Raw genomic sequence first — 27819 nt, 5'->3', positions numbered from 1 at the left:
ACTTCGAACTTGTAATAGGAAGCCTCACTTCTGCGTAAGTTCACTTTAACGAAAGTGAACTTTTGCGTAAGTGCAGTTCACCGAAAACACTGCAGCACAGTGGAGGAAAACACAAGCTATGTCTTCTACTATGGTGCAATAGTCACGGACCTTAGGGTTAGGGCACGGCTTAGGGTAAGGGGATAGTTAGTAAAGCTATCCCTTACCTAATTTATGCCCTAACCCTAAGGTTCGTGACTATCCACCATAGTGGAGGACATTGCTATGTCCTTCACTGCGCTGCAGTTGTCACGGACCTTAGGGTTAGGGCACAGGTCATGGAAACTTAGTTCTTTCTCTAAATAATCAACTAAGCATGATTTTATGTGATGATTGTAGTTTTTAGCAGCTCTCCCTTTTGCTTTGTGCATTTGAATCACAAGCTACAGCTCAGTCTAGAAGTGTTCATCCTTCAGATGTCCATATAGAGAAAGCTGAAGATGGCTGTCTTTGTGCATCATCCCCACTCGTTCCAACAGTGTGCAACTTCAGGGTAATGGGAATTTTTTTTTTTTTTTTATTCATGATCACACCTTGTTTTGTCTTTTCCATGTACTTTAAGAATCTAGAAAGCATACTTCCAACAAATACTATTTGCCCAAATGGAAGAGTTAGCTTTGGTTTCAGGAAGAAAATCTGGATTTACTTTGGTAAACATATCTACCCTTTTTTGACATCTTTATCATTTTACTTGTCCTGAGACTTTCTTACTATTCAGTTAAAGCTCATTAGTCAAAATTGTGGTTTGTGTTCTGCAGGAGAGATGACTTTTTTCCTCTGGTGTTCATTATTTTGTCTTCCCCATGTAATTTTTGTCTGTTTGCCTGCATGCCAACAAGCTTATCCCAAAGTGCTTTGAGCTCATTCATTCCCCTTTACTGAGTATTCCTAGTACAATGGCAAAAGCTGACAGAAAGGGGCCTTTATATAGGTTTCCAGAGACATTTGTACCTTTGCCAATATCCCAGCAGTAAATGTTTTTGTTAAGACCATAACCTCACCATGGTGACAGACTTTTGCACCTGACTCTCTAGGGGGCATCTTACACCATCCCTTGTGCTTCCACCCATATGCTTTGAGGGTTGCCATCACTAGCGTGGGAACCCCAAGTCCGCATTCCCAGTTATGGCTATTTCTGTTATATGCAAGCCACTGTTTACATGGTGATGATCAGCTTGCTAATAACACCACTCCCTCCCCAGGAATGGTTGAGCTGACACTGGCTGTTAGCCAGAGCTATTTAACATCCAAGACCCTAGTCAGAGTAGGATCATCTCTGTCTTAGTCCGTGCTTTATCTCTCCTACACCACGGTGTCAGGTATTCATATATATTTTTTTCCCTTAAAGGATCTTGCACCTTAAGCTTTCCAGTAAAGTCAGGCTATCTCCTTGGAATTTGAATTTTGTATTAGAATCTTCAACAAAGGTCCCTTGCAACTGGTTTATTCAACTTTTTTACAGCTTGTATACTGTTAGACTGTTTCCTTTTAGCAGTCATATTGGCCAAAAGTGTTTTGGATTTGCAAACTTTGATGCTTCTTTGTTTACAATATTTTTCATGATAGTGTAGTCTTGTCCATCCTTTTTGCCTAAGGTTGTCAGAAATTGTGCTTAATCAGAGGATACAGCTATTAGTGTTTTTATCTTCACCCACAGAATTTGGATGAATGGATGTCACATTTCACTAATCTCGAGAGAAAGCTTTGGGATTTACAAAGGTATAAACATTTCAGGAAGTCACATCAACTTTTTGCTTTCTGTATCTGTAAGATATTGGGTTAGCTGGTTGGAAGGTTAACTCTAAAACAGGACTGACAAATGTGTCCACTGTTATGACTTTGTGAGCAGCTGTCTGATATATAGCTGTTTGTTGTGGCCATTGTGTGTTTTTGAATTAGCATGTTCAGAAGCTATATGTTGGAGAACTCTTCTTGCAGTGGACATCAGAGTACACTGGCTGGAGCTGTATCCATTCTTGGGAGATGTGTAGCTTGTTATTCTATCCCTTTGTTAAAATGTACTGAGGAGACCTAAATCCGCCCAGCTGTGGGTTTGTATCCAGTAATTTGTCTGTTATGTTGTCTTACTGCATTGTTACAGACTTGTTTGAAATGTTTCTGGTGAGATGATCCTATAGCCTGATAATCCTGCTGCATAGATAAAAGATTTGGAATGAAAGAGGCTATTTAAGTTAGTGTGTAGCCTTAGCCTGCTCTAATAGGTGATGGAGGTAATTTACTTTGGTAAAGTGTGGCTGTTGAATTTGTTTTCTACCCCACAAGTTCCTGATAATACACCTGTACCTGTGGCCATTAATAGCAGTGGTTAACATACAATGCAAGTTGTTATTTTGGATCCAAGTAGTCTGTATTATTTCCAGGGGGTTTTGCTTCAAGAACAGACTAATTCCCTATACAAACCAATGAGAAACTAAATCCAAGGAAAGCACATTGAGAACAGGAATTACAACTTTATTATAAGCTATTTTTCTGATCGTTTCCCTCTGTACTTCCTGAGTTAACTTTCACATCATACTATATGAGTGAGTATCAGGTCACAGATCCATTTGGGAGAAGTAATTGCTTCAAGGAGGTTTAAGAAAAGGACTGTCCCTCTTAAAGGAGGTAATAGCTGTTTAAGTGTTACCACAGCAGCTTAAGTAATTATTTGCTGTTGTGGTGGATACTTCACAAAAGTGTTTTTCCTCCACTTCAGCTTGTCATCTTACAATCTTTAGAGTGCAGCAGTGTTGTGCTGCTGCCCCGTTCGTAGCCAGTGGATGCTAACGTTGTTAGAGTTGATGGCTGCAGCTATTTGTGTGTTTCCATATGCAATCTGACACAATGGTGTTCTCAACTAGACATTAAAATACCAGTGGTCTCAATGCAAACAGTACTTTCCAAAGTTTATCACTGAGTATCTTTTTCTGGGTGGTTCCAGTCAACTTCTCTTGAGAGAGTAAATGTAGTTGGCTTTAGTGCGTGTTATTACCATCCTGGGGTAGAGTGCTCATCCCTACTTTGTACATGATCCAGGGGAAGGGGTTTCCTTTAGGATCATCCTTTCCCACATCAGTTTATTATAAATGAGGATAGTTTTTGTTTGGATTACAAGAACAGCTACATTTCATAACCAAGAGATGTCATCATTTTCCTAGAATAGAGTTGCCGATATTTGACTGTCCTATATTTTTTTAAATAAAAATATCTCATCATGTAGGACATAGGCAATCTGACATTTGTATAAATGAAAAACAAAGCATATTGACCCAATTATAGTTGCAAACATTACACATCACAGACTCCATTGAGACAACTGTAATTGCAAACATTATACATAATTTATAATCTGTCCAGTCACTGTCAGTTAAGTATTAAATAGCTCATTCAACTCCTGCCTTCTTTTAAACCTCGTTCCTATTCTGCAGCTATTGTTCACATAGTTCCCATTTTTTTCTATGTAGTTTGCTTCTTTCCTTTTCTAAAGATCCCAATTCCAGTTGTTTATCTCTGTTACTATATTCACTGCTTTTAGTTGGTTTTAGTTGGTTTAGACTTTGATTTCCATTTTTTAGTAATTGCTTTTTTTGGCAGCCACCATAATTAGACAAGGCCTTACTTATGTCTAGGCAATTCCGAGTCTGTATTGTAGTCCAAAAAATAATTTCCTTAGTTACACCAATCTGCTTGCCCAGTATCTGTGACAGAGCAGTCTGCAGGGAATCTTTTAAAGTCTGCCAATTCATTACACTCCCAGAAAATATGTCCCCAGTTGCTTGTTTCTTCCCCATCACATCTTCAACATTTGCTGTCTAACTGAGGAAAAATTCTTTGGAGTCTATTTTGGGTATAAAATACCTATGTAAACACTTCCAAGCAAAATATACATATATAGCCCACTATTGTCACTTTTTGAATTGCTTAGCCAGTCTCTCTTCCCAATCCTTTCTAAGCTCCTCTGATTGATTCTTATAGTTGTCATGCAATATTTTATATGCTGTAGTAATTATTCCTTTTTAACAGCAGCTTCTGTTCTATATTCTATTAAAAACTCTGCCAGTGTTGGTCTTTCCTTTAGGAACCCCCCCCCCCATTTCTTTCTCTTTGCCTATACTCTGATAGCAATCCTTGATAAGGAAGTCCATCTCTAACCTGCAGTCCAAATAAATTCTTGGCATCTTTCCCATTTTATTACCTTCCCCTTTCTAGTTATTTGCTCCAAATGCCTTGGATCCTTTACCAGTTTTCTCCAATAAATTCCAGGCCTCTCTTGCCAATGTCTGTATTCCTAATTGCAGTCATCCCTATCGGCACAATCTTTTTTCTCCATTCCCATGCTGGCTTAGTTCTTAAAATACTTTCTGCTACTTTATGAATATAACATTTTGTATGATTATTTTTATTCTTTTAAGGGGATGCATCCAAAATCCCAGTCTCTCTTTGTTTCTTGCGCTTCTCCCTGTATCATCATCATCCCTTTCCACTTTGAATTTATAGCTTTATGCCTGTGCTATGTGTAAGAGCCTTAACTATGTTGCTTTAAAATACCCCTTCAAATTGGATAATCCTTGTCTGCCTTGTCCTGTTGGAAGAATCTGCTTATCCCACTTGACCCTTGCCACCCCCCTCCCCCGATAAAATATTTTAGCTCTTTTTTTAATTGCTATCCACAACTTCTCCTCTGGGTTGATAAAAATATGCCTGACCTGTATGTAAAACCAAAGAGACTAAAAACATTTTAAGTGCTTGTATCTTACTATCCATATCCATATAACAAAGCTTACAGTTTCTTTCTCAGCTTTTGTGTTATATTCTGTACATTCTCCTCCCATATATCCTTAGCTGTGACAACAGAGTCATTTGTAATCTATACTCCTAAATACTTCATTTTAACATGTCCCCATAAATATGGATATTGCTAGACCAATTCGTGTGTGGGTACATAATTTACCGATATTGCCTTGTTTTAGCTTCATTAATTTTGTATCCTGAGAAGATTTGAAACTGCCTTAAAATGTTCCCCAACACTGTAATGCCTCTTTCTGGTTGTATCCAGTTTAAAATAATATCTGCAAACAGACCCAGCTTTTCCTGACTACCATACCAGTTATCTTCTTGAATTTCTGAGTCCTTTATTTTCTTTGCCAATGGTTCTAAATGTAATGCAATAACAAAAGGGAAAGAGGACACCCTGCCTGGTTCCTCTACTCAAGCAGACATTATCAGAGAGGACCCCACCTACTTTAATTTTTGCCTCTGATCCCTCATATATATATACACTCCTAATCAACCTTATAATTTTATCAGGGAGAGCAAGTTCTTCCATTGCCGTGCTCATGAAGTCCAGCTTACTCTATTGAATGCTTTCTCAGCATTAATACCATAAACAACAGTGGTATTTTATTACATTCTGCTTCCCTCTGGATCATCAATGTTCTGTTAACGTTATCAAATGTCAAATGTTTGCCTCCCCTCCACAAAACCTCATTGATCCATATCTATCAATTTGCCATCACTTGCCATTCTTTTAGCCATTATTGACATGCACACTTTATAATCATGGTTTAGTATTGAAATAGGCCTGTATGAAGCTGGATCTGATGGATCTTTACCCTCTTTAGTTGTTACAGCTACTACAGCTGTCTTCCAGGAATTGAGCCTCATCTACCTCTTACCTTGGCATATTTAATTCTTCCATAAAAATTTGCATTTTTACCATTTCTTGATTATCACATTTCTCTGCTTTATACAGACTTTCATAAAATTTCCAAAATATTTCTAATACTTCTACAGGATCTCTTGTTATCTTCCCTGTTGTAGGTTCCCTAAGCTTGATTACAACCCTTTCTACTTTTTGTTGCCTGAGTCATTGTGCTAAAAGTGTTTGTGCTTTAGTGTTATCAGAAAAACAGTTGCTTGACAGCAATCTTTCTAAACTCATGCATACTATCTCAGTAGTCCCTTATTTTCTGTTTAACATTCTGAAGTTGCTCCTCTTCTTTTTCTGTGGGATTCCCACTATTTTGCAATACCAGCATTCATCAGTCACTCTACACAATTTTTCTTACTTCTCAACCATATCTCCCTTTCCTTTACTACCACCCTTGTTTTAAACGCCCCTTTAATTTTATCCCACTCTCCAACTATATTTTCAGAAGAAATGGCTATCTTCTCTAATAGCTCCTGAATAATTTCCAAAACCCATTCCTTAAATTTCTCTCTCTTCAACAAATAGGTGGGAAAAGTGCCAGTGTCTCATTTTTATTTTAGTTATTATTGGTGGATGATCTGAAATAGTTATTGGGAACTTTTAAATACCTTCAATTAAATGCACATGTTCCTGTGAAATACAAATTCTGTCTAGCCTAGCCGAATTTTTGTATCTTGGAGAATAATATGTAAATTCACTCTGAACTCCCAGTACTGAATTCACATTTTCCATGCTAAACATTTTCAGAAATGTCTTCAGAAATCTACCTCCCTTTGTTATATTCCCTCTTCTGAGCCTCCAGACACATTTTCACTGTTGCAAACCAAATTCCAGTCCCCACCTATAAGTATTATTCCTTGTTGAAAGTTGATTATTTCTCCCAAAAATTTCTTAAGCTCCATTGTAGCAGTTTTAGGTGGAATATAAATACATGCCAGTGTAATCCTCCTCCCTTGCCAGTAGCCCCTTAGTGCTACAAATGTACCATTACTATCTTTTTTCCCCTCTTTTATCACTATTGGAGCTCATCTTGCAGTTGATATAAGTTGTTGTTGTGTCTTTTGGCTTTTCCCGGTTAGGGGTTGCCACTGCGTAACTCCAGTCCGCTAATGATTGGCAGTAGATTTTTATGTGCTGAGTTGCCAGCCCTGACGCACAACCTTCAACGAAGGTACGCCCATTCATGCATGTCTCCACACAGAAGACGCTTTAGCTGAGAATCGAACAGGACAACGTCTTACTGTGAGGCGACAACGCTACCGCAGCACCACCACCGCTTGCAGTTGATATAAGTACTCCTGTTTTTCTTTGTCCCAGGTATTCCGCTGAATAACCATCCTGAAAACCTTTCTTTATCAAATTCACATGTTCATTTCTTTTCAGGTGTGTCTCCTGTACCATAGCTATTTGCACTCTACATTTTTTAATATAGTTCACTACTCTTTCTTTTTTGTATTTATCTGTGAGACCATTCAGATTTAAAGACATTAGAGAAAGCATTATTTTCTTTTTATAGTTGTTATTCCCACCTTCTATGTATATATGTTCCAGCTTTTTGTTACATGCATATATTGTTTGGCAGCTTGGTCTTTTATATAGTTGTTTCCTGTCATACCATTTAAGCCTATGTCACGTTTTGCAAGACTTTTTTGTTTTATTGAAAGCCCTCAAACAAATAAAAACAAACCCCTCCCAATACTCTCCTAAAATCTATTAACTTAATAATAACATGCAAAACTTTGTACATGTTCAAAATTTAAAGTTTTATCTTCCAAATAAGAACAAAAGTTCTAAACTGATAGCCACACAGACCGACAACTTATGCTATTAGCAAGAGCTGCCTGGTTTTGTCTTATCTTTATAGCTCTCCCAGCTGGGAAAACACTTGAATGCTTTCAGTAAGCAATTTTTCCAAGTCATTTCTCTTTATCAGATTGTCTTCTAGGGACATACAAACCAGACACAAAACTGCTAAGCATACATTGTTTACTAGAAAAATACTTCTAATATTCAATATTCTTTTTTATTTACTTTCTGTTAAAACTTTTTGCTGGATAAAGCCAAGGGTCTTATCACAGTCATTCCCCTTTGCAAATTTGAGGAAAAGCATACTCATTTTTCTTTTGTTATTCTCTTAAACAGAACTTTCCTCTTTTCTCGCTCTTGTTTTTTTTTTAACATTGCAATACCTGCATATCTTAAAACTGAACAAGGTAAAAGAGAGAAGGGAGAAACAGAAAAAACAAAAGCACCAGTTTATATTATCCTCATTACATTTATAAATAACTGAGAAATCTTTATTTTGTAGCTTGCAAACAAAGTCATACACCATTAAAATAGTACCATTAAGTAAAAAAATATGTTTAGTTAACTTTCTCCCTCCTCTTCCCCTCCCAAATATTTTTCCAAAGATTAAAGACACAAAGTAGAGCATATGCTTTAGAGTCCCATACAAATTTAAGAAAGTCCACGAAAATCCAATATTTCCAAATCCTCTTGTTCTGCCATGTTTCACAAGTATAATTATTGCTTTGTAATCCTATATTTGTCAGTTTCTGATTTTGTTCTCCGAACATTAATAACACGAAACAGGGCATATGCTTTAAAGTCCCCTACAAGTTTAGCAAAGTCTAACGAAGTCCCACAATTTCAGATTTGTTCTTCTGTCATGTTTCACAAGTATAATTATTGCTTTATCTCCCCATATTTGTCAGTTCCCAAATTATTAGCTTTATTCCTGTTCACCACCATCTCTCAGATTCTGTCTCTGTTTCATTTCTAATGTGCTTGCTAGTGTTCTACATGACTCTTATGTTTTCTTCCTTCTGTCAGGCATTTTCTATTGAAACAGTGGAAAACATTTCACTGGCTTAGGCTCTCTGTAGAGCTTCTCACTAGAAGGACAAGAAGCAAAACCTCCTGTTTCACAGGTCACCTTTTGTTGTACAAACTTTTGTATTTCCTTCTTAGCATTTCACTTGATCAAAAAATTATTTTATCCCTCCAGGAAAAAATATTTTGAAGATGGCAGGGTACAGCAGTTTGAATCTCATGCCTGCTTCTCGACATTCCCTAAATAATGGAATGTATTTACTCCTCTTCTGTCTGGTGTACAATGAGTAGTCATTCTCCACAAACACTCAGCCTCCCACTTTTAGTACTTTGTCCTTCTGCCACAGTTTTGTCAGAATTACCTCCTTCTGCCAATAAGACTGCATCTTTACTATTAAAGGTCTAGTTTATGTGTATGCTCCAAATCTGGTTACTAGAAACAATGTGCCATTTCAGTTAACCATTCTTATTGTGAGATACCAGCCCAGTTGCTTATTTGCGCTTTCATAAAATTAATAGTCTCTTCCTTCCGGCTTCTCTGGTAAAGCAGAAAATCTCAAGTTTCCGTACGTGCTCTGTCCTCCAATTCTATTATTTTTGAAAACATCTCTTCTTGTGCAGTCTCATATTCAGGCAGCCATTTCTTCATTTCAACCTCTGAGTTTTGAAGTTCTGTCACCTTTTCTGAATATCTGTTTAAAGCTTGCTTTTATTGTTTGTGTTGCTATACTCCATCAGTGTTTCATTTATTTAACAGGTCTCTGTGCAGCTACTTTATACCTTCATCTAGGTCACTGGAAGTCATGTATGGAACTTGCACTGCTTCTTGCTGAACAGTTGCAGTGTTTCTCACTCTGTGTTTTTTCCTTACCTTTTGTAGCTGATTTTCTACCATGTGCTGTATATTTCTGTTTTACTTCCATCCAGGCAGTGGACTTGCTAGCCAGTTACTAAAATTTACCCAGAAATCCAGGTCCACTGGCTTTCTCTGTTAAGTTTCTGTTTTCAGACTGGGAGACTCAGAAGTAAGCTATGGGCGGCTGTGGTAGTCCAGCGGTTAGCATTGCTGCCTTACAGCAAAAGGCTCTCCGGTTCGATCATCGGCTGGGGTGCCTCATGTGTCCGGAGTCTGCATGTCCTCCTTGTGGTCGAGTGAGTTTCCTCTGGGTGCTCCGATTTCCTCCCACATCCCAAAGACATTCTGTAGATGGATTGGACACTCTAAATTGGCCCTAGGTGTGAGTGCATGTGTGTGCCTTCTGTGGAAGGATGGGCGCTGGGCTGGCAACGCGATACCGTAAAAACTCCACTGCCAGTCATGAGTGGACAGGTGGTCTGCTGTGAAGACCCCTAACTGGGAAAAAGCTGAAAGAAGAAGACTCTGAAGTAAGCTGTTACTTAGTTTGCAGCCATCTTGAAGTCCATGGCATATATATATATATATATATATATATATATATATATATATATATATATATTTTCCAAAGGAAACCGTATGCCTTTAAGTTTGTTAGTTTGCAGCAACCTATTCCTAATAGTCATTCATATTCTAGAGTCATAAGCTGTCTAGCAAACAAACTATGCAGGATGTTTCCCCCTTATGAGTGGGTTGGTCTGTTTTGAAGATTAATCAATGATATGTGTTTTATGTGATGGTGGTGTTTGCCATGATTTATCTCTTCAATTCTGTGATCATTGCAAAGTGTATTTGGTACTTCCCCTCCTTTCTAATCCTTGATGAAAGGATGCACTTGCTTACCCTTGTTTAACCAGTCTCCTTTGTGCTTTCCTATCCCTTCCTTCAATTCCTAGGATAAGTACCATGGGAATATAGGAGCTGTCCATAAAGATGTCAGAAGGATCAAACAAAGGCTGCTTGCCATGGTTTTGAAGATACATTCAGGTCAATGATCCATTCTTTCTGAGGAGTCTGGAAACAGTCGATGTCAAGAGACCACCTCAAACAGTCCTTGCATAAATTGCATTCTTCCCATTGATTAGTCCAGCTGACATACTGGCCATTTTCATTCTCTTGTAGCTTGTGTATTTTGGATAGGTTGACTTAGTGGTAGACATGGAACTAAAGCAGTGGTAGAAAGTGTAACTGTAAGAACCAAGAAGGACTTTTTCCTTTAACTGGATGAAAATGCTAAACTGTTTAGTAAAACTGAAATTTGCTTCTGTTGAGTCCTGGTTGTGGTCCCAGAATAAGTTTGTATTTGTTGAGTGGTAGACATTCTAAAGGCAACTCAAACATTTTTCTCAGGTGACATAGTAATAACATAATTGTCAAGGAAGAGATTTCCTGTCAGGATAAATAGCTTAGAGTCCCCTGAAGTTGTACAACTTTGGGAGTAAGAATAATTAGTAATGAGGTGAAGGGAGCATTGAGATTGAAACCCTTCACTGGAAACTGTTGACAGACTTTTTTTTACACTCTTTGAATACTTTGGCTCATAATTCTATTTTCCACTGCCTTGTTTTTTGCCACCACCTTTACCATACTTTTAGTTCATGAAGGCCAACCATAACATCACTGTGACCTTATTCTGATAGCTTGTTCTGCTTACATTGGATGTATTATTTATTACTGCACAGTACATAAATGTGGTCTCAGTGTGGTTTACTGAATCCACTTGATTGATGCAGCTAGTTGTGGGAAATGTTAGAAACAGGTTCCTTATATTAATTCTGTACCTTCCTTTGATGAGCAAGGTAACATTTCAAGCCTTGCAGTCTGTGTATGTGACTAATCTACATTCATGTAGATATTTGTGAGGTGCAGATTATCTCATCCTGAACTGCATGCCCCATAGTGGTTATGTCTCTCCATAGTTATAATTAACTTTTAGTCAAAGTTACTTCTTTTTATACCTTATTTTGTTGCTAGTAGACTTGAAGTTTTAGTTTTATAGCAGTTCCTGAAATAAAAAATATTATGTAGTCCAATCTCGCCTTCATTCTTACCCGTGGGTTCGGGGCCGAACCCCGGCTCCGACTCGGCCATACTCTAGCTCAAAGTCTTCAATTGGCTCGTGGCTAAGAGGTATCCCATCATGCAACAGGTCTATTCCCAGATCTCGTTTGCTGCTCGTTACGCTCAGACATGGTCTCGCTTTTGGCCATGGCTAAGTATACTGTTTATAAACTTAAAACTTTTGACTTGTTGTTCAAAAAAGCTATTTTCATAGCTCTGTGTGTGTGGTAGTGGTGTTATACTGCCTTTGTTTTGCTTCTCTTGCTGTTTTTGTGGCCTTTTCATTGGCCATTTTGGTATCCCATTCATTTCCTTTCTTCCCATGGGCTAGGCCCGTTTCAGTTAGAGGACCTAGTCCTCCCCATTGTTTCCGTGTGGTCTTTGGTTTGGTTTTCCATTCTGTTAGCTTATTAGTGTTGTCGTGTCTGGCTTGAGATGCTATCCTGCCTTTGTTTCCCCGGGCTAGGCCCGTTTAAGTTAGAGGACCTAGTCCTCCCTGTAGTATTTTTCCCGCCGGTTACTAGGCCGTTTTTAGTTAGAGGTTAGTTTCCCATGCGGTGTTTAGTTGGGTCCAGTGTGTGTACGTATTGCTTTGTATCTGTGTGTGTTCTCCTTTATTCAGCATGTCCACAGGCCTTCGGGTTTTAAAAAGTGTGTTGAATGCAACAATAAAATGTCTTTGACTGATGGGCACTCCGTGTGCGTGTACTGCTTGGGGGCTATTCAACTCCAAGAGTCCTGCTTGTTTTGTCATTCCTTCAGTCCCCATGTACTACAGGAGAGGAAGAACAAGCTCATTTTGAAAGGAATGCTTAAACACTCCTTCGAGGAAGACTTGGCTAAGCCTTCTAGTGCCTTATCCTTCCTCTCCAACTAAAAAGGACAAAAAGACTTCTAAGAAGCATTCTCCGGCTCCATCTATTTCTTCAGTGCCGCCAGAGAATGTTGCTAGAACAGCTTCTCCTTCTTCGGTTCCATTGCCTTCAGTGCAGACAGAAGGTAGTGTCTTGACTAAGTCCGTATCGGCTCCCAGCCTTTCGGAGCCGGTCACGGATATTCTGGTCCACAGCCGGTCTCCAGTTATTCAACTGGTTTCTCCTTCACGTAAGTCCCCTTCTGTAGGGAGATCCAGATCTCCATCTATATCCTCCAGGTCCTCGAGGACCCTTTCCGATGAGGACGTTGATAGAGTGGTGAAGAAATTGCTTCAGTCATCGGTGTTGGCCAAATTGATTACCACTCCAACCCAGTCGGCTCCAGAGCCTGTGACCTCTTCATCCTTTGTTGTTCCTCTGAACCTTTCTTGGCCTTCAAAGCCAGAGTTGTCAGTTTCGTTGGGTGCCGTTAGGTCGGCTCCAGTAGCCTCGCCTGGCCTCTCTGTTCCGATTTCTGCTCTGATCCCGTCAGCTCCATCCACGGGGTCAAGGGTCCATGGATCTCCGGTCAGACCCGAAGGGGAAAGCTCGGATCGATCTTAATCAGTTCTGAGCATTCCTCTCGGTGCTTTGGCTCTAGTGAGCTTGGACCCGACATCTGCTTGGGACCTCATCTCCTCGGCACTGAGGGCTACTACTGTATCCTCTACAGTTATTTGGCGTTTGGAGCTGGGGGATCAGCCTTTGAGGTTATGAGGAGCGTGCTGGCCTGGTCGTCAGTTGCATCCTATGGCACCGATACTCTGCCCCCGGCACCGGTGTCAGTTTCGGATCACCCTCTGTTCCTGGACAGCGGAGACCCAAAGCTTCAGGATACCTCCATGTGTGGTCGCCAACTTTCTGACGTCTCCCCAGAATTTTTGCCTGAGGAGCCCCACCAGAAAGAGATTGTGTAAGAGTAAACACCTTGACTCCCCGGATGAGTCTCTCACGTTGGACACTGACCTTGAGGCGTCGGAGGGGTCCCCCAAGTCATCTTCTGAAGATATCTCTTTTTCAGATATCCTTGAGATCTTGAAGCAGAGAGGCGGCTGGCCCTCCAAATCCCCTTCTGATGAGGAGTCTGTGTTCCTGAAGGCTTTCGGGTCTCAACCCTCTGCCTCTTGGGTTTCACCCCCCTTTTGATGAGCTACTAGATCTTGTCTGCCGAAAGGTATGGGAAACTTCTGACACTGTGGAACTGGTCCCTAGGAGACCCAATAAGTTTTTGTCAACTCCCAATGAAAAGGAATATCTAACAAAAGGCGTTCCAGTAGATGCCATGGTGGTGGCAGCAGCTACCAAGAAGGAACTTGCTGAAACTTCGTCTACCGTCCATCCACCTAACAAGGAGTCCCAGGCTATGGACAGGTATGGAAGTGTGTGTTTACCTCAGCGGCCTTTACACTACAGTCGCTGAACAACTTGACACATTTTACAAGGCTCCAGAGAGATCTCCTAAAAGAGCTAGGAGATTCTCTTCAGGGTAACATTTCTGATGCCATGGCACAGAAGGTCACTGCACAGATGTCTACCCTAAATTCCCTTACCAACTCCTTCATGAGGTTGATCTCATACGCAGCCGACGGAGTGAGTAGGGCAGCGGGTTCTGGAGTCTCTCTTAGGAGACACTCCTGGATGCGCCTGTGAAATTTCACGAAGGCCTTCAAGTCTACGTTCACCAACGCCCCCTTTGATGGTTCATCGTTGTTCGGAACCAAGGTAAAGGACACTCTCACTAGGTGCGAGCAGGAAGGAAAAACCCTGTCTGCCGTGGGAGTCCATTTTTCCATGCCTTCTAGACATTACTCCAAGGGCCAGAAAAATGATTCCTCCGCCCTAGAGGCAGAGGGGGCCAGCGTAACCAGGGGGACCATGATTCCTTTTGTTGTTCTCCCTACAAGTGCTCCTGAAGGGAGGCCTGACTGTGCATCTCTGGAGCCGGTTGGGGGTCGCATATCTTTTTTCCCAGAAGCCTGGCAAGATGTCACCCAAGACGAGCGGGTATTAAAGATAATTTCCAGAGGTTATCATATTCCCTTCTCTTCTCCTCCCCTGCCAACCCAAGAGAATCCCAGACGTTCCACCCAGTCACAGGGATTCCACAACTTTAGAAATAAAAAATTAAGCCATCCAGCCTGTCCCCGCAGACCAAGTACGATTAGGGACTTACTCCAGATTCTTTTCGGTGCCGAAAAGAACAGGGGACTTGAGACCCATCTTGGATCTCAGCCGATTGAACCTTCATGTACAAAAGTCCAAGTTCCGCATGGTCACCTTACAGTCAATACTCCCTCTGTTAGGGAAAGATGTGTGGATGTGCTCCATCGACCTCAAAGATGCTTACTACCATATCAAGATGGACAGGGCATCGAGAAGTCATCTACGCTTCTGGCTGGGAGCCAGTCATTTTTAGTTTCGTGCTCTGCCCTTTGGTCTCACCACAGCCCCCAGGGTGTTCACCAAATGCATGGCAGTAGTATCGGCTCACTTGAGACGTCGGGGATTCCAAGTGTTTCCGTACCTGGATGACTGGTTCCTTTTGCCACCACCAGGCATCTACTGTTACAGACCAGGGACGCCACCATTACACTGTGCCAAAGGTTAAGAATTACTCTAAATTGGAAAAAATCTGCCTTGTTGCCCTCGCAGCGTGTCACTTTTATCTGCGCCGAAATAGATACGGTGTTCATGAGGGCCTTCTTACCAGAAGAGAGAATTCAGGCTCTACAACAGCAGGTCTACACCTTATTACCATTGAGGAAGGTCAAGGCAAAAGTGGTCCTCAAGTTATTAGGGACCATGGCTGCCACGATCATACTAGTTCCCCTTGCCAGACTACACATGAGGGTTCTTCAGTGGCTGCTTTTCGCCCAATGGTCACTACAGCATCTTCCATTCTCCCATTTTATTCTGATTACGGACACGTGCAAGCAGGATCTATGCTGGTGGCTTCAGGCCAACAATCTCAACGTGGGCAAGCCTTTTGTTCCATCTTCTCCAGTTGCTATGGTGACCACGGATGCCTCCCAGTTCAGGTGGGGAGGGGCATTATCTCGGCAGGACAGTCCAAGACCCGTGGCAGGATCATGAGACCCATTTGCATATCAATGTCTTGGAGATGAGAGCAGTGCTATTAGCGTTGCATGCACTTCAGAGCTTTCTCCCTCTAGGGACAATTGCAATCCACTCAGACAACATGTCAGTGGTATGGTATCTGAACAAACAGGGAGGAACCAAATCATACCCCCTTTGCAGAGAGGCACTTTGAGTTTGGCAGTGGGTGGTGTCTTCCCAACGCTTTCCAGTTGCAATGCATATATCGGGGAAGTCCAACGTGATTGCCGACAGGCTGAGCAGAGCTATCCTAATGCCTCAAGAGTGGTCCTTGAACAATTATGTTGTGGAGAAGTTATTCCACAGATGGGGTCAGCCTTGCTGCGATCTATTTGCCAGCCCCCTCAATGCCAAATTCAGCAGCTACTTCACCCTTATCCCCCTGGAGGGGGAGACACCCAGGGATGCTCTGGTTCACTATTGACTCTCCGGTCTTTCCAACATTACATCTGATATCAAAGGTCATTCAGAAAGCACAGTCTTTGGGAAGCAAAATGATCCTCATTGACCCACACTGGCCTCGTCAGATTTGGTTTCCCTTCCTTCAACCCTATCTAGTGGACAAGCCCTGGATTCTGGACCCAGCTCCAAATCTTCTGACTCGTATGTCAGGATAGTTCCATCCCTCCATCCAGACCCTCAAGTTGACAGCTTGGCTGCTCCAGTGCTGTCCTTAGTTCAGGCTTCATGATTTTTCCCCGGAAGTGGTCCATATTCTATCATAAGTTCATAGGTAGGTACTACGCTATCTGCCCGAGGGCATTTATAAGCCTAGCCAGAGTGTGTCGGCTTTCGCCACCCCATTGATTAATTAACTGAGCCTCTGTCAAGCAGAGCCAATGAAGTGATCCCAGGGGTGTACTTTCTTTTACCCATCCACTCGTCAAGGCTACTCTTGAAGAGTGTTAGTGAGGGGCTCTGCCTAATGTATTTAGGAATTTTGTTCCAAAGCATGGGGAGCCTCTGTGATAGGAATCTATCCCTCCATCATGTTCTATTTATTGTTGTGGAGAGGATTAGCTCACTAGAGCACGTGGCTCGCAGTGACTTGGATTTCTTTAGGTGGAGCATACGAGCCTTCTTATAGGAAGATCTCTTCCAGTAAGTGGAAGAGATTTTCTGTTTGGGCCCGTGAGAGACATATTGATCCTTATACAGCACCTATTTCGGCAATATTAGAATTTCTTTCTCAACTGTTCAGTCAGGGGTCAGCTGCAGCCACCATTAAAGTGCAACTGGCAGCGATGTTTACCTTTCACGTTGCTAACGAGCCCAACCTTATGGCTCATAGGCTTTGTAGGGCATTTCTGAAAGGGACATTGTTACTCCAACCTCCAGTCTTTGATCCAGTAATGCCATGGGACCTCAATTTTGTATTACAGAAGCTCACCTCAACTCCCTTTGAGCCCGCAGCTATGTGTAACATTAAATTCTTGTCATGGAAGACAGTATTCTTGGTAGTTATAACTTCAGCTAGGTGGGTCTCTGAACTCCAAGCATTATCAATTAAGCCACCTTATTTGGTGTTTCACAAAGAGGGTCTTCTTAAGAACCAATCCTTCCTTTGTTCCAAAGGTTGCTTCTGTTGTCAATATCAACCAATCCATTGAGTTGCCTGTGTTTTTTCCTGAATTCTCCAAGGCAGAATTTAAGTTTCATCAGCTAGATGTTCATAGACAATTGTGTTTCTGTTTACATAGGACAAAAGATTTCAGGAAATCAGATCAAATGTTTGTCTCGTTTTCAGACACTAGACTTGGGGTTCCTGTTTCTAAGGTAACCTTGTCTCGCTGGATCTCCGATTGCATCTTATTTATTTATGCTTCAAATGGCAAATAATTATCCTTGTGAAGGCTCATTCTACACAATTTGTGGCTACCTCAACTGCGTTTCAGGCTAGGATGTCTATGGATGATATTTGTGCTGCAGCAACATGGGCTTCACCTCATACCTTTATTGGTCACTACAAATTAGATCTGGTCTCTATAGGCAGATCTTCCTTTGGTTCCACAGTACTCAAGAGTATTTTTCACTGAGCCACCCAAGATCAAGGTGCTAGGGACGCTGTCCCACGGGTAAGAATGAAGGCGAGATTGGACTACATAACATCAAGAAGTTATGTACTCACCATAACGTTCGATGTATGTAGTCCATCTCACCTTACATTCTTACTAACCCTCCCTCCTACCCCCTCCTGGAGGACCTGGAGGTATAGTCTCTAGGTGTCAGTAGTCCTTTCTGTTGGGGTTGTTGTTCTTCTCAGTGTGTGTGTGTGTGTGTGTGTGTGTGTGTGTGTGTGTGTGTGTGTGTGTGTGTGTGCGCGCGCTTGCAGCAAACAAGATCTGGGGAATAGACCTGTTGCATGATGGGATACCTCTTAGCCACGAGCCAGTTGAAGACTTCGCACTAGAGTATGGCCGAGTCAGAGCCGAGGTTCAGCTCCAAACCCACGGGTAAGAATGTAAGGCGAGATGGACTACATACATCGAACGTTATGGTGAGTACATAACTTCTTGTTCAAAAATACTACCAATCTGAATTTTAATATTGATCAAAATGCATGATTAATTACAGAATTTGTATAATTGTGCATAGTATTAGAACATTGTGATTAAAATTGTGTTTCTTACCACATGAATATCTCCTTGAACATTTTGAAATGAGAGTAATAAAGTTGAGATCAGTGTTAAGAGATTGCCATCAGTTGCAGAAAATATATAAATTACTTATTGTTTCTCTAGTTTATGAAGCGAGTGTCTTGAATGTGAAATGTGGTTAGGCTAGAAAAACTGAATTTCAGGTATCAATTAATGAAATGAATCAAAGTAAATGAAACAAAGTATATTAAAATAGTCATTCAGAGGAATCTCCCATTGTAGTCATAGTATTCATCAGTCACTGCAAAAAAAAATTCTATAAAGAAATGTGGAAACGCATTTTGTAAAAGCTGAGAATCACTTCACTACCTCTAATTATTCTTTATATTTTATATACTTCATATGCTGCAAAACTTACCAGACAAATGTCACCATGAGTAGATGCTTTCAGTGTTCATTTTTTTTTTTACTTGGTACAACACAAATGAGCTTCACCTAGTATATTATCAAGGCCTCTAAACATCATTGTAAAGAAATATGAAATGTAAGTGGTCTCTTTGAACAGACTGTAGTGAAACTGCAGCTGTTTTGCTGAAAACTTAATAAACATCTAATGACTTGTTGCTTCTCCCCAACATACACACACTCGCATGTGAACGCACACACACACACACACACACACACACACACACACACACACACACACACACACACACACACACACACTACATTCTCCAGTTAAATTTAATTGCAAACTTAAGTAGCACAGCCAGGATGATTTTTTGCACCTTGTTTGGACTTTACCACGTTGCCATTGTTTTTGTGCTTTTGAAAATAATTGTTTAAATATAAACCATTTGTTCTGCATTTTAATGTATATTTCTGCATAATTTGTGATCTTGATGTTTTTGCTACTCAAACATCGTCATTGTCTTAATTGCTTTGTGTTTTTAATAGCCAAGCCTTTGTATATATTTAGATTGAAATAATTTCCAGATAAAGTAGGTATAGTACACAAAACATAATGCTGTAGTCATGCCTTATCAAGTTGAATGGGAATATTTTACTCTATTTCCTTGCATTTCCTTGCAAAAGTACTGCTTAATTCTCTGTCCTTGAAATGTTCTTGAGCATATGGTGGTTTACCTGAGTGATGAAACCAAGCTTTGAATAAATTATTTGAAAATGTGCGTACTAGGGCTCTATGTACCATATAATGTAACATGCTGTTAAATTCTTGTCATTCTTCAATAGGTCTGTTAAATGTAAGTGGCTGGTGCAGTTTTATTCCAAAGTTTTGTTAAAGAATGATAAACGTTAAAAGCATGTGTAGTTTATATGAAGACTGCTGAAAACTATAGAACAAAATGAAGGTGCAGTTTTCAAATTTCTCTGATTATCAGTGATATTATCTTCGTAGTGCCAGAGTGGTAGAGAAAAAAGACATCGCTTTTAGCAAGTGTGAGTGAAAAAAAATTCACTGTAAAAACCCAAAATTAGACTACTAAGAAACATGCTACCCTAGCTGCAGAATGTAAATTACTGAAATTGTTTTTGCAGCGGAAGAGCCTCTGCATCACCAAGTCAGTGCCTTTGCCCTTACACCCCCATTATTTATGTACACATGGTCACAGAACACTGGGGAAAAGAGAAAACACCTACTAAGGGTGAAACACTGCTTTCACAACTATAGTTTTGCAGTAGAGCAAGAACAGTATTAAAACATTCTGGGTGCTGCTGCTTCTGGGAATCTACCCATGGCAGTATTTCTACAGGGTATCTACATTATAACGAGACATACTGGCATCATCGGTACATTAATTTAATTATGTATGTGTTGTAGCCAGCTGCATATGCACATTGCCATTGTTAGTTTGCCTACTTATACTGTCATTGTGCATATCCCATTTCTTTCCCAGTTCACATATTCTTGAATATCTAAGTATACAGGCAAGTTTTAAGGTGAAGTGGCAGATATATAAACTTACTGTTTTTTGCAGACATGGTTATTCAGTATCTCAAAAGGTGAAGCACCATAATATGCAATATGAATTTCTGTAAGAAACATGATGGCACACTTTAAGAAGAAAAAAAGATGCAGATCAATAACTAAGAATGAATCTAGTTGCTGTTTCCTTGTTAGGTCCAAATAGCTAATCAGATAAGTATTTCAGTGTTATTTATTTGCATGTTGTTTTTCAGGAGGCGGAAGAAGGTGAAGGTGAGGATGAAGATGGGCAAGAACTTAATTTTACTGATGATCCGGAAACATGCCTGCAGATGAATTTGGTATATCAAGAAGTCATTCAAGAGAAACTGCATGAGCTCATTAATTTGTTGACCCAAAATAAAGAACAGCAGGTGGGTAAGAAATGTAATGTTTTCTAACAGAAGTACCTTTCTAGTGAATCAGTCAAAGCAGATTTGAGGCTTTTAAAATAGCAGTCAACATGTCCATTCAGAAATCAGTGATAAAGGCCAAAATAAATTAGATAATGTCACCTAATAAGGGGCACATTTATTGGCATTATTAATTTAGGCTATTGAAATAAAAAATGTATTAACATGCATTTTATGAAGAGTAAAAATATTCTGTGATTTCTAGTAGTGTCCTCTTTGTTCACCACTCCACTCCACACCACCAAAGATCAGGATCAATAGCACAATTTTATTGAAGGTTGAGCGCTTTCTTCCCCTAAGAGGGACTTCATCAGAACAAAATCACAATTCAAACCCAGCCCTTTTATGTGCATCCCAGATTAACTCAATTAAACAATTAAACCATTAAGCCCTGCTTAATTATTTACATCTTGAAATCCACATATAAAAACAATATTAAAGCAATGTAATATTACATGACTTGTTATACAAAAATACACTAAAATACAGTAGCCAAATTCAATAAAGGTCACCATAAAAAAACATTCCTAACCCTGAATGTGTTTCAATTTCAGTAAACATGCAATAGTAATACTTTCATTGATTCCCGGGTACTCTGCGGCATTTAACCTTAGCTGCTACTTAAGCTCACAAACATCTAAATGTGCATCCACAACCCTACCCTGAGAATCTTTAATCAACTGCTGCAAAACCATAAATTTGAAAACATAATCCCTATATTCATGAACATGTCTAAAAAGTGCATTAGTCATTTTATTATTTCTAATATCGAGCAGGTGCTCACTAATTCTTTCTTTGAACCGCCTACAAGTTTTTCCCACATAATATGTGGAACAGTTTAAGCACTTGGACAAATAGACTACGGTCTTACTATTGCAGTTAAACTGCCCAGTTAAATTAATGATTTTACCATTCAAGTTAAAATGGTCCTCGGTTACCAAAATATTTTTACAGCAGGCCCCCATCCCACATTTATGATTGCCACTGATCCTAGAATCAACCATGGCATTGTGGAATTTGCTAGATTCCAAAATGTTCATAAAGGATCTATTTTTTCAGTATACTATTACAGGGGCCCTACCCACATTTTGAGCTATTTGACAATCCAGTTGCAAAATTTCCCAATTGCGCCTAATAATATCAAGAACTGCTTCCGAATTCAAATTAAATGTGGTGATAAAACTAAGCTTCATATTTGACCTATCCTTCCTCTTAAGATCTAATCTATCAGTCCCTAAGTCTATTCCATCTTTCACATCTAATATTGGTTTGTAAATACCATCAATATGCTTCCTTAATACTTCATTGGACACTTCCTTTAACATCTGAGGAGGTTAGACTCTCTGCTTAAACATCTGAATTATAAAACTTATTTCATCCTTAAATCTTTCCACATCACTAACCATTCCGGCAGCCCTCACTAATTCACCTTTTATAACAGACTTTTTTTAGTGGTAGGGATGCCAGCTGTCAAAATCTAAATAAGAATTAGAGAATGTAGATTTTTGAAAAATTTCAGATGTCAACTTATTGTTTACCAAATCCATCCCAAGAGTACATCTAAATATGTAACAGATTCTTTACTATAACTGAATGTGAATTTTAAAAAGTGTACTGTCTCATTAATGTATTGCAAAAACTCTTTTAGCGATTCTACAGCCCCTTTCCATATCAAAAAAATATTGTCTAAAAATCAGGTATAATGAGAAATCCTAGACTGAAAATTACTTTTAAAAACAAATTCTTGCTCCCAGAAGGGCATCACATAGTTGGAAAAAAAACCAGGGCGCATGCTGCCCCCATTGCCACTTCGGTGGCCTGTTTAAAATATTGCCCTTCAAAAAATGCATGGTTATTCTTGAGCACTAATTCCATTAATACCAGAAATTTGTTAATCTGATCTTGGTCATATAATTTTGTTTTAATCAATTGTGCCTCCAACCATGTTAACCCATTTTCATTTGGAATAACTGAAAACAAGTTGCAGACCTCTATAGTGACCAAATACATATCCTTGGTTATCTCTATTATATTTAATTTTTCCAAAAAATTCCATGAAACCTTGCATATGTATGGAAAGGACACCAAACCTTTTTGTAATTGAACATCCAAAAATTTGCTAATAAAAGATGTCTTAGCTCGCTTCCCATCAACCATTTGCCTAAAACTAGGGTTTTTTAACCCTTTATGGATTTTGGGAATGCCAAAGACATTAGACGCCATCGGGTGAACATTTTTCATATAGTTATATTCCTCTTCACTTATCTGGCCTTGAAAGACCATGTCCTCTAATGCTGTTCATAATATTGACCTTATTTAATGAGCTTTCCACATAAGCCCCTTCCATTAACAATACATTCATACTATTTGAATAATCACCCTCATCCATTACTACAGCTCCGCTACCCTTATCAGGTTTCATAACACGGATGTTTTTGCCCTTGGCTATTTCCACCAACAATTTCTGCTCTTTTTTTACTTAAATTGTTCTTCAGTTTGAGCCTAGATTGATTGTACCATTTCCTAACATCATTCTCACATATTCTTTCGAAAACCACAGTGAAATTATTGCTAGGTGGGTTGAATGTGCTGGGCTTTTTTAATACCTCAGAACCACTATAAGATTAATTTCCAAACAACATTTTACAATTTAATTTGCGTACAAATAACTTCACATCTATAAGGGTCTCAACAACATTGCCCCTTCTGCTAGGGACAAATGTTAAGCCTTTTGCCAGCAAATTCACATGCTCAATAGTTAATTGTTTAATTGAATAATTATAAATTTTAAAATCAGCTGTATTTTCAATAATGTATGGTAAACCTACTCCCTTATCAATTAAAGCTATTAATAGTTCCAAATCAATTGCCTCATGATAGTCAATTATTGTAGAACAGTCACCATATTGTTCAATTTCAACCAAGTCCAATAATGCTGAATTACTTTGGCAAAAACCTGTCTCCAACTTCTGTTGACAAATGGAATGTCAGCTAATGTTCAAAGCATGAAGGCTTTTAGTACTTGCGGCAGAGCATACCTGTAAAGCCAAAACCATTAGTTCTTCCACAGAAAATTGTGGTTTCTGTGCATTTTCGGTCTGGCCCCTTGCTGGTTGTAATCCATCTCGCCATTCACAAAAAAAATGGGACTGCTGCTGTTCCTTACCCCGCAACCGCTCAAAACGCCTTACATCTCCTTCATTGTGAATATACTGGTTGCAACGCTGCTGCTGATGTAACTTCGGGGGTGATGTCACTTCCTCTTCATTGTATGACCCATGATTGGACTCCTGATTGCTGTTGTCATGGTGAAACAAGGAAAAAGAATACACCCTCTCCTTTTGATATTCACTTAGATCTCTCTGAAACCTTTTGCACTTCTGCAAAAAAATATTATCACAACTACTGTGCACTTTACTAAAGATGTTACCGTAATTAGTCTGATAGTGATCAAAGAGTAGATAGCTTCTAATAAAGTTATTTTCTTCTAAACTTTTGGACAATTCTTCCAGTACTTGGTTATTGTGTTTGATCATTATTTTCAAAAGTTCCAAACTAGTTTTGTCAAATTTAATAGCCCTGGGTTAGTGTGAGCACCATTAGGATATTTCCACAGGCGCAAACCCCGCGGCACATGCTGTAACTCCAAATTCCTCTCCAAATAAGCATTCTCAAGATGCAACTTTTTATAAATAAACAAATCTTTTTCAAACATACCCAGTCTCTCCACCAAACTCATATTCATCTGTTGAACACCAGTATCAGGAGCTGAATTCTCCCAGAAAATGAATCCATTTCTTTTCCAGGACATAAAATCCACTCCAGACTCACCAGTAGGTCTCAGCCTTGTATTGTAACTATCAAGAGACTGTAAAACTGCCATATCCTGTGCCGACTGCACAGGCTGCGAACCACAAGTAGGCTGAGTTAAAGGAAGTCCTAAACTGCCAAAATATTGGCAGTTCCATTTTGTTTGTCCACCAAAGTCTTGATTTGAGTGGTATGTAGTGCTAACTGTTGGTTAATTTGTTGGAGCAGCTCCATAGTGTCCGTATTCGCTGTAGATCCCTCCATAGGTGCGTGGAAAAGACAAACCAACTCTGGAAGCAAAAGGCTACCAAACCCCGTTCACCACTCCACACCACCAAAGGTCATGATAAAAAACACAATTTTTATTGAAGGTTAAGCGCTTTCTTCCCCTAAGAGGGACTATCAGAACAAAATCACAGTTCAAACCCAGCTCTTTTATATACATCCTAAATTAACTCAATTAAACCATTAAGCCCTGCTTAATTATTTACATCTTAAAATCCACATATAAAAACAATATTAAAAAAATGTCCTCTGTTTTGCCACAAATCGCAAAATTTTGATGCAGAATTACAGATTTCTATGAGCTATTTAATCCAGATTATATGAGAATTGGTATGAAACACCATGCGTTTGTTTACTTGATTTATCTTTAAGATGGATGAATAATTTCATTTATGTATTTATATAACACAGTACTACTTTTTTATTAGATTTTCTGATATAAATGTATGCTTCTGTGAATCTTGGTGAAAGTCTGGATGGGAGGATTAGCTGCATGCATGTCAATTTTTAATTTTTACAGTTCAGGCTATAGGTCTTTAAAAAGAAATCTGTTTGACGATGTTTTATGTTTTCTTTTCTTCAAATCACGGAGGATTATGGTTGGGTATCCAGTCAGAACCAGCTTGTTATAAGTGTGAGATGTGGATGTCAAGAAATTCACATCCAGTACAAAGTCTTAGAAGTGAATCTCAACATTCATGTCGAGTACTGATGCTGTATGGATGTGAGAGCCACTATATGGTGAGGAAAGGCCACTCTACAATCAGCCATAATGATTGTTTGTGTCCTCATGGGCATTTTTGGCAGTAATGGTGTTTGTATGGCCTAACTCCCAACCCCTTGCCTGGGGAAAAATGAGTTCCATGTCACCATGAGAATCCGCAATGCCTTTATCCTGCAAGGGCACACTGCTGTACACTTGCTGTTGACAGCTACCTTCAGCTGGTGGATTTATAAGATGAAAGCCATCCCCCTGGATGTTCATCACCATCCTTCTCCACGGTAGTGTGGCTGTATACATCCTAATTCTCTCTGGCTTTCCATCCTGAGGCCTAACCATCACCCCCTACTAACTCTGTCAAGTGTCTGAACCACTATCGAACTCTAATCATATGCCATAGTCTTTACCTCTGTATGCCACCAGAGTTGGCTTGAAGTGGTAGAATTTTTAACCGTGATTGGAAATGTTTTGCCTGTTTAGTCCCCATAATATTTCAACTGCCCAGTTGTCCTTGTTCCACATTGCTTTGGGTACTTATTGCATGACCTATTATTTTACAGTTTTTGCTTTTCCATCATTAATGCTACTTTTGTCCTTTTTTGTCTTCCATCTACAATATCTGACTTTCTCATTTCTCCTTAACAGTTGGCATTGGATGATCCCATGTTGTCACTTTGCTTCTCAACTGCTTCTGTCCTGAAATTTTACATTCTGTGTCCTTTAGTATACAAATTCTTGCTCCAGCTGTGAGGCGTGCAAATATTTCTGTTAGCGAATGCACATTTATATGCATCTGCAAAGACTTTGTGAATCATTTGTATGTAGTATTCTGTGTTGCCTTCCTTTTAAGGTTCACCTTTCGTTAACAACTTATATGTTAAGTTGTGGCAAAATCCCACAAAGACAAAATTGCTATGTAAGCATTCTGTTGTGTATTTAACTGAAAAAAAATGCAAAACTAACAATGGTGGCTAGCTGCAGAAGTCCCCTGAATTTTTTCATGAGCCCAGCATGTTTGAGATATGGATGCCAAGAAATTCACCTCAGAAGAGAAGCTTGAGGGGTGAATTTCTTGACATTCAGGTTGAGAGTAGATCATCTTTATAGTGCATGGAAATTTATCATCTGTATGTACTACAAATTAGTACAAAATTAAGATGTTAAAGAAACTCACCCAAAAAAAAAAAACGAGATGTGTTATGTTAGCTTTGAAAGTCAAAGCAGTGGGAGGGAGTGGTTGACGCTCTTACATATTCCTTGTCTAAAGGAAGTTAGATTAATTCAAAATGTCCCATGTAGTATAGCGGACAAGTGGTAGAAATGGGAGTTGAAACAGCCATTTCTACTTGCTGCTACTGTTTTCTTGTTAGTGATGTCTGCTTTTAGTGCAGACCAGACCTTAATAGTGAGTAGGGGTGCTTAACAATCCTTTGAGTTGTTAAGGTCGGGTCTCTAGCTCTTAACCAGACTATTCTTTAACTATTTTTTAAGCATATGTTCTACATAAATAATATGAAAGTCTGAATGGAAAATGAAGATTTTTTCACAGGCCCTGTTCTGACTGGCCCTTAAAAAGCAATTCATTTAAAAAAAAAAAGAAAGATTGGCCTAGAAACAGTTAAGTGGATAGGTGGGGATTTAAAAAAAAAAAAAAAAAAGGAAACTTGTTACTGTTATTTAGCAATCAATAAATTATTGCAGAAGAGGTTATACAACAAGAATAGAAAAGCTATAAAGTTACTGCTTACTATTACAGATAATACGATCTGTAATAAATCAGATCAGTTTCTTCCACATAGAGAAAACTACATTGGAGGAGGACCTGTAAAAGAAGGCACAAGCACTGTAAATGACTAAAAAAACAAAACAAAGAAAGAGGCATGGGATCAAGAAAACAGAAGGGTTCAAGGCTGTGGAGAGCACCCCAGCCATACCAGGTTACACCTCCTTCCACATGGTCAGACCCCAAACTGAAGGCGTGAAAACTAAAGGAGGTGGTACACAGACAACCCTCTCCTCCTCCCACAAAACACAAATACATGCGAGAGATGCAACTATACGGCCAAACTGGAGGCTGAGCTCTCTCAACATAGGACTGGCAAGACCAGTCAGGAGGAGAAGGTTACCACACACACTATAGACCCAGTCTCACATAGTACCATCACAACCTCAAATCATACACATAAACACACAAAGACATACTCGGCGGCTCTGATCAAAAATCTACCAAAACAGCAGAGGCCACCAAAGCAGACACCCAAACAACCACCACCTCAGAACACAACACCTGCAACACATAGACCTCACAGTCAGAGTGTCAAACAGTCACAGCCCTTAAGGCCAAACACAATGCCAGACACACTAGTCATTGGTGACTCCATAGTCAGACACACTGACGTCCCGCTCACCAGACTGAG

General features: G+C 39.6%; 1 protein-coding gene across 1 annotated transcript in view; it reads left to right on the top strand.

Moving 5' to 3' along the window:
- The window catches only part of SNAPC4 (small nuclear RNA activating complex polypeptide 4), a 745673-nt gene that overhangs the window by 149850 nt on the left and 568004 nt on the right, over positions 1–27819 (top strand). Inside the window, exon 4 of the mRNA XM_044058642.1 lies at positions 20389–20547. Within this exon, the coding sequence (XP_043914577.1) occupies positions 20389–20547 (159 nt within the window). The remainder of the gene's footprint in view (positions 1–20388; positions 20548–27819) is intronic.

Source organism: Protopterus annectens, chromosome 16.part0 (assembly GCF_019279795.1).
Source record: "Protopterus annectens isolate FY-2018-M chromosome 16.part0, PAN1.0, whole genome shotgun sequence".
NCBI lineage: Eukaryota > Metazoa > Chordata > Ceratodontiformes > Protopteridae > Protopterus > Protopterus annectens.
This window is presented reverse-complemented; position numbering and strand designations above follow the sequence as displayed.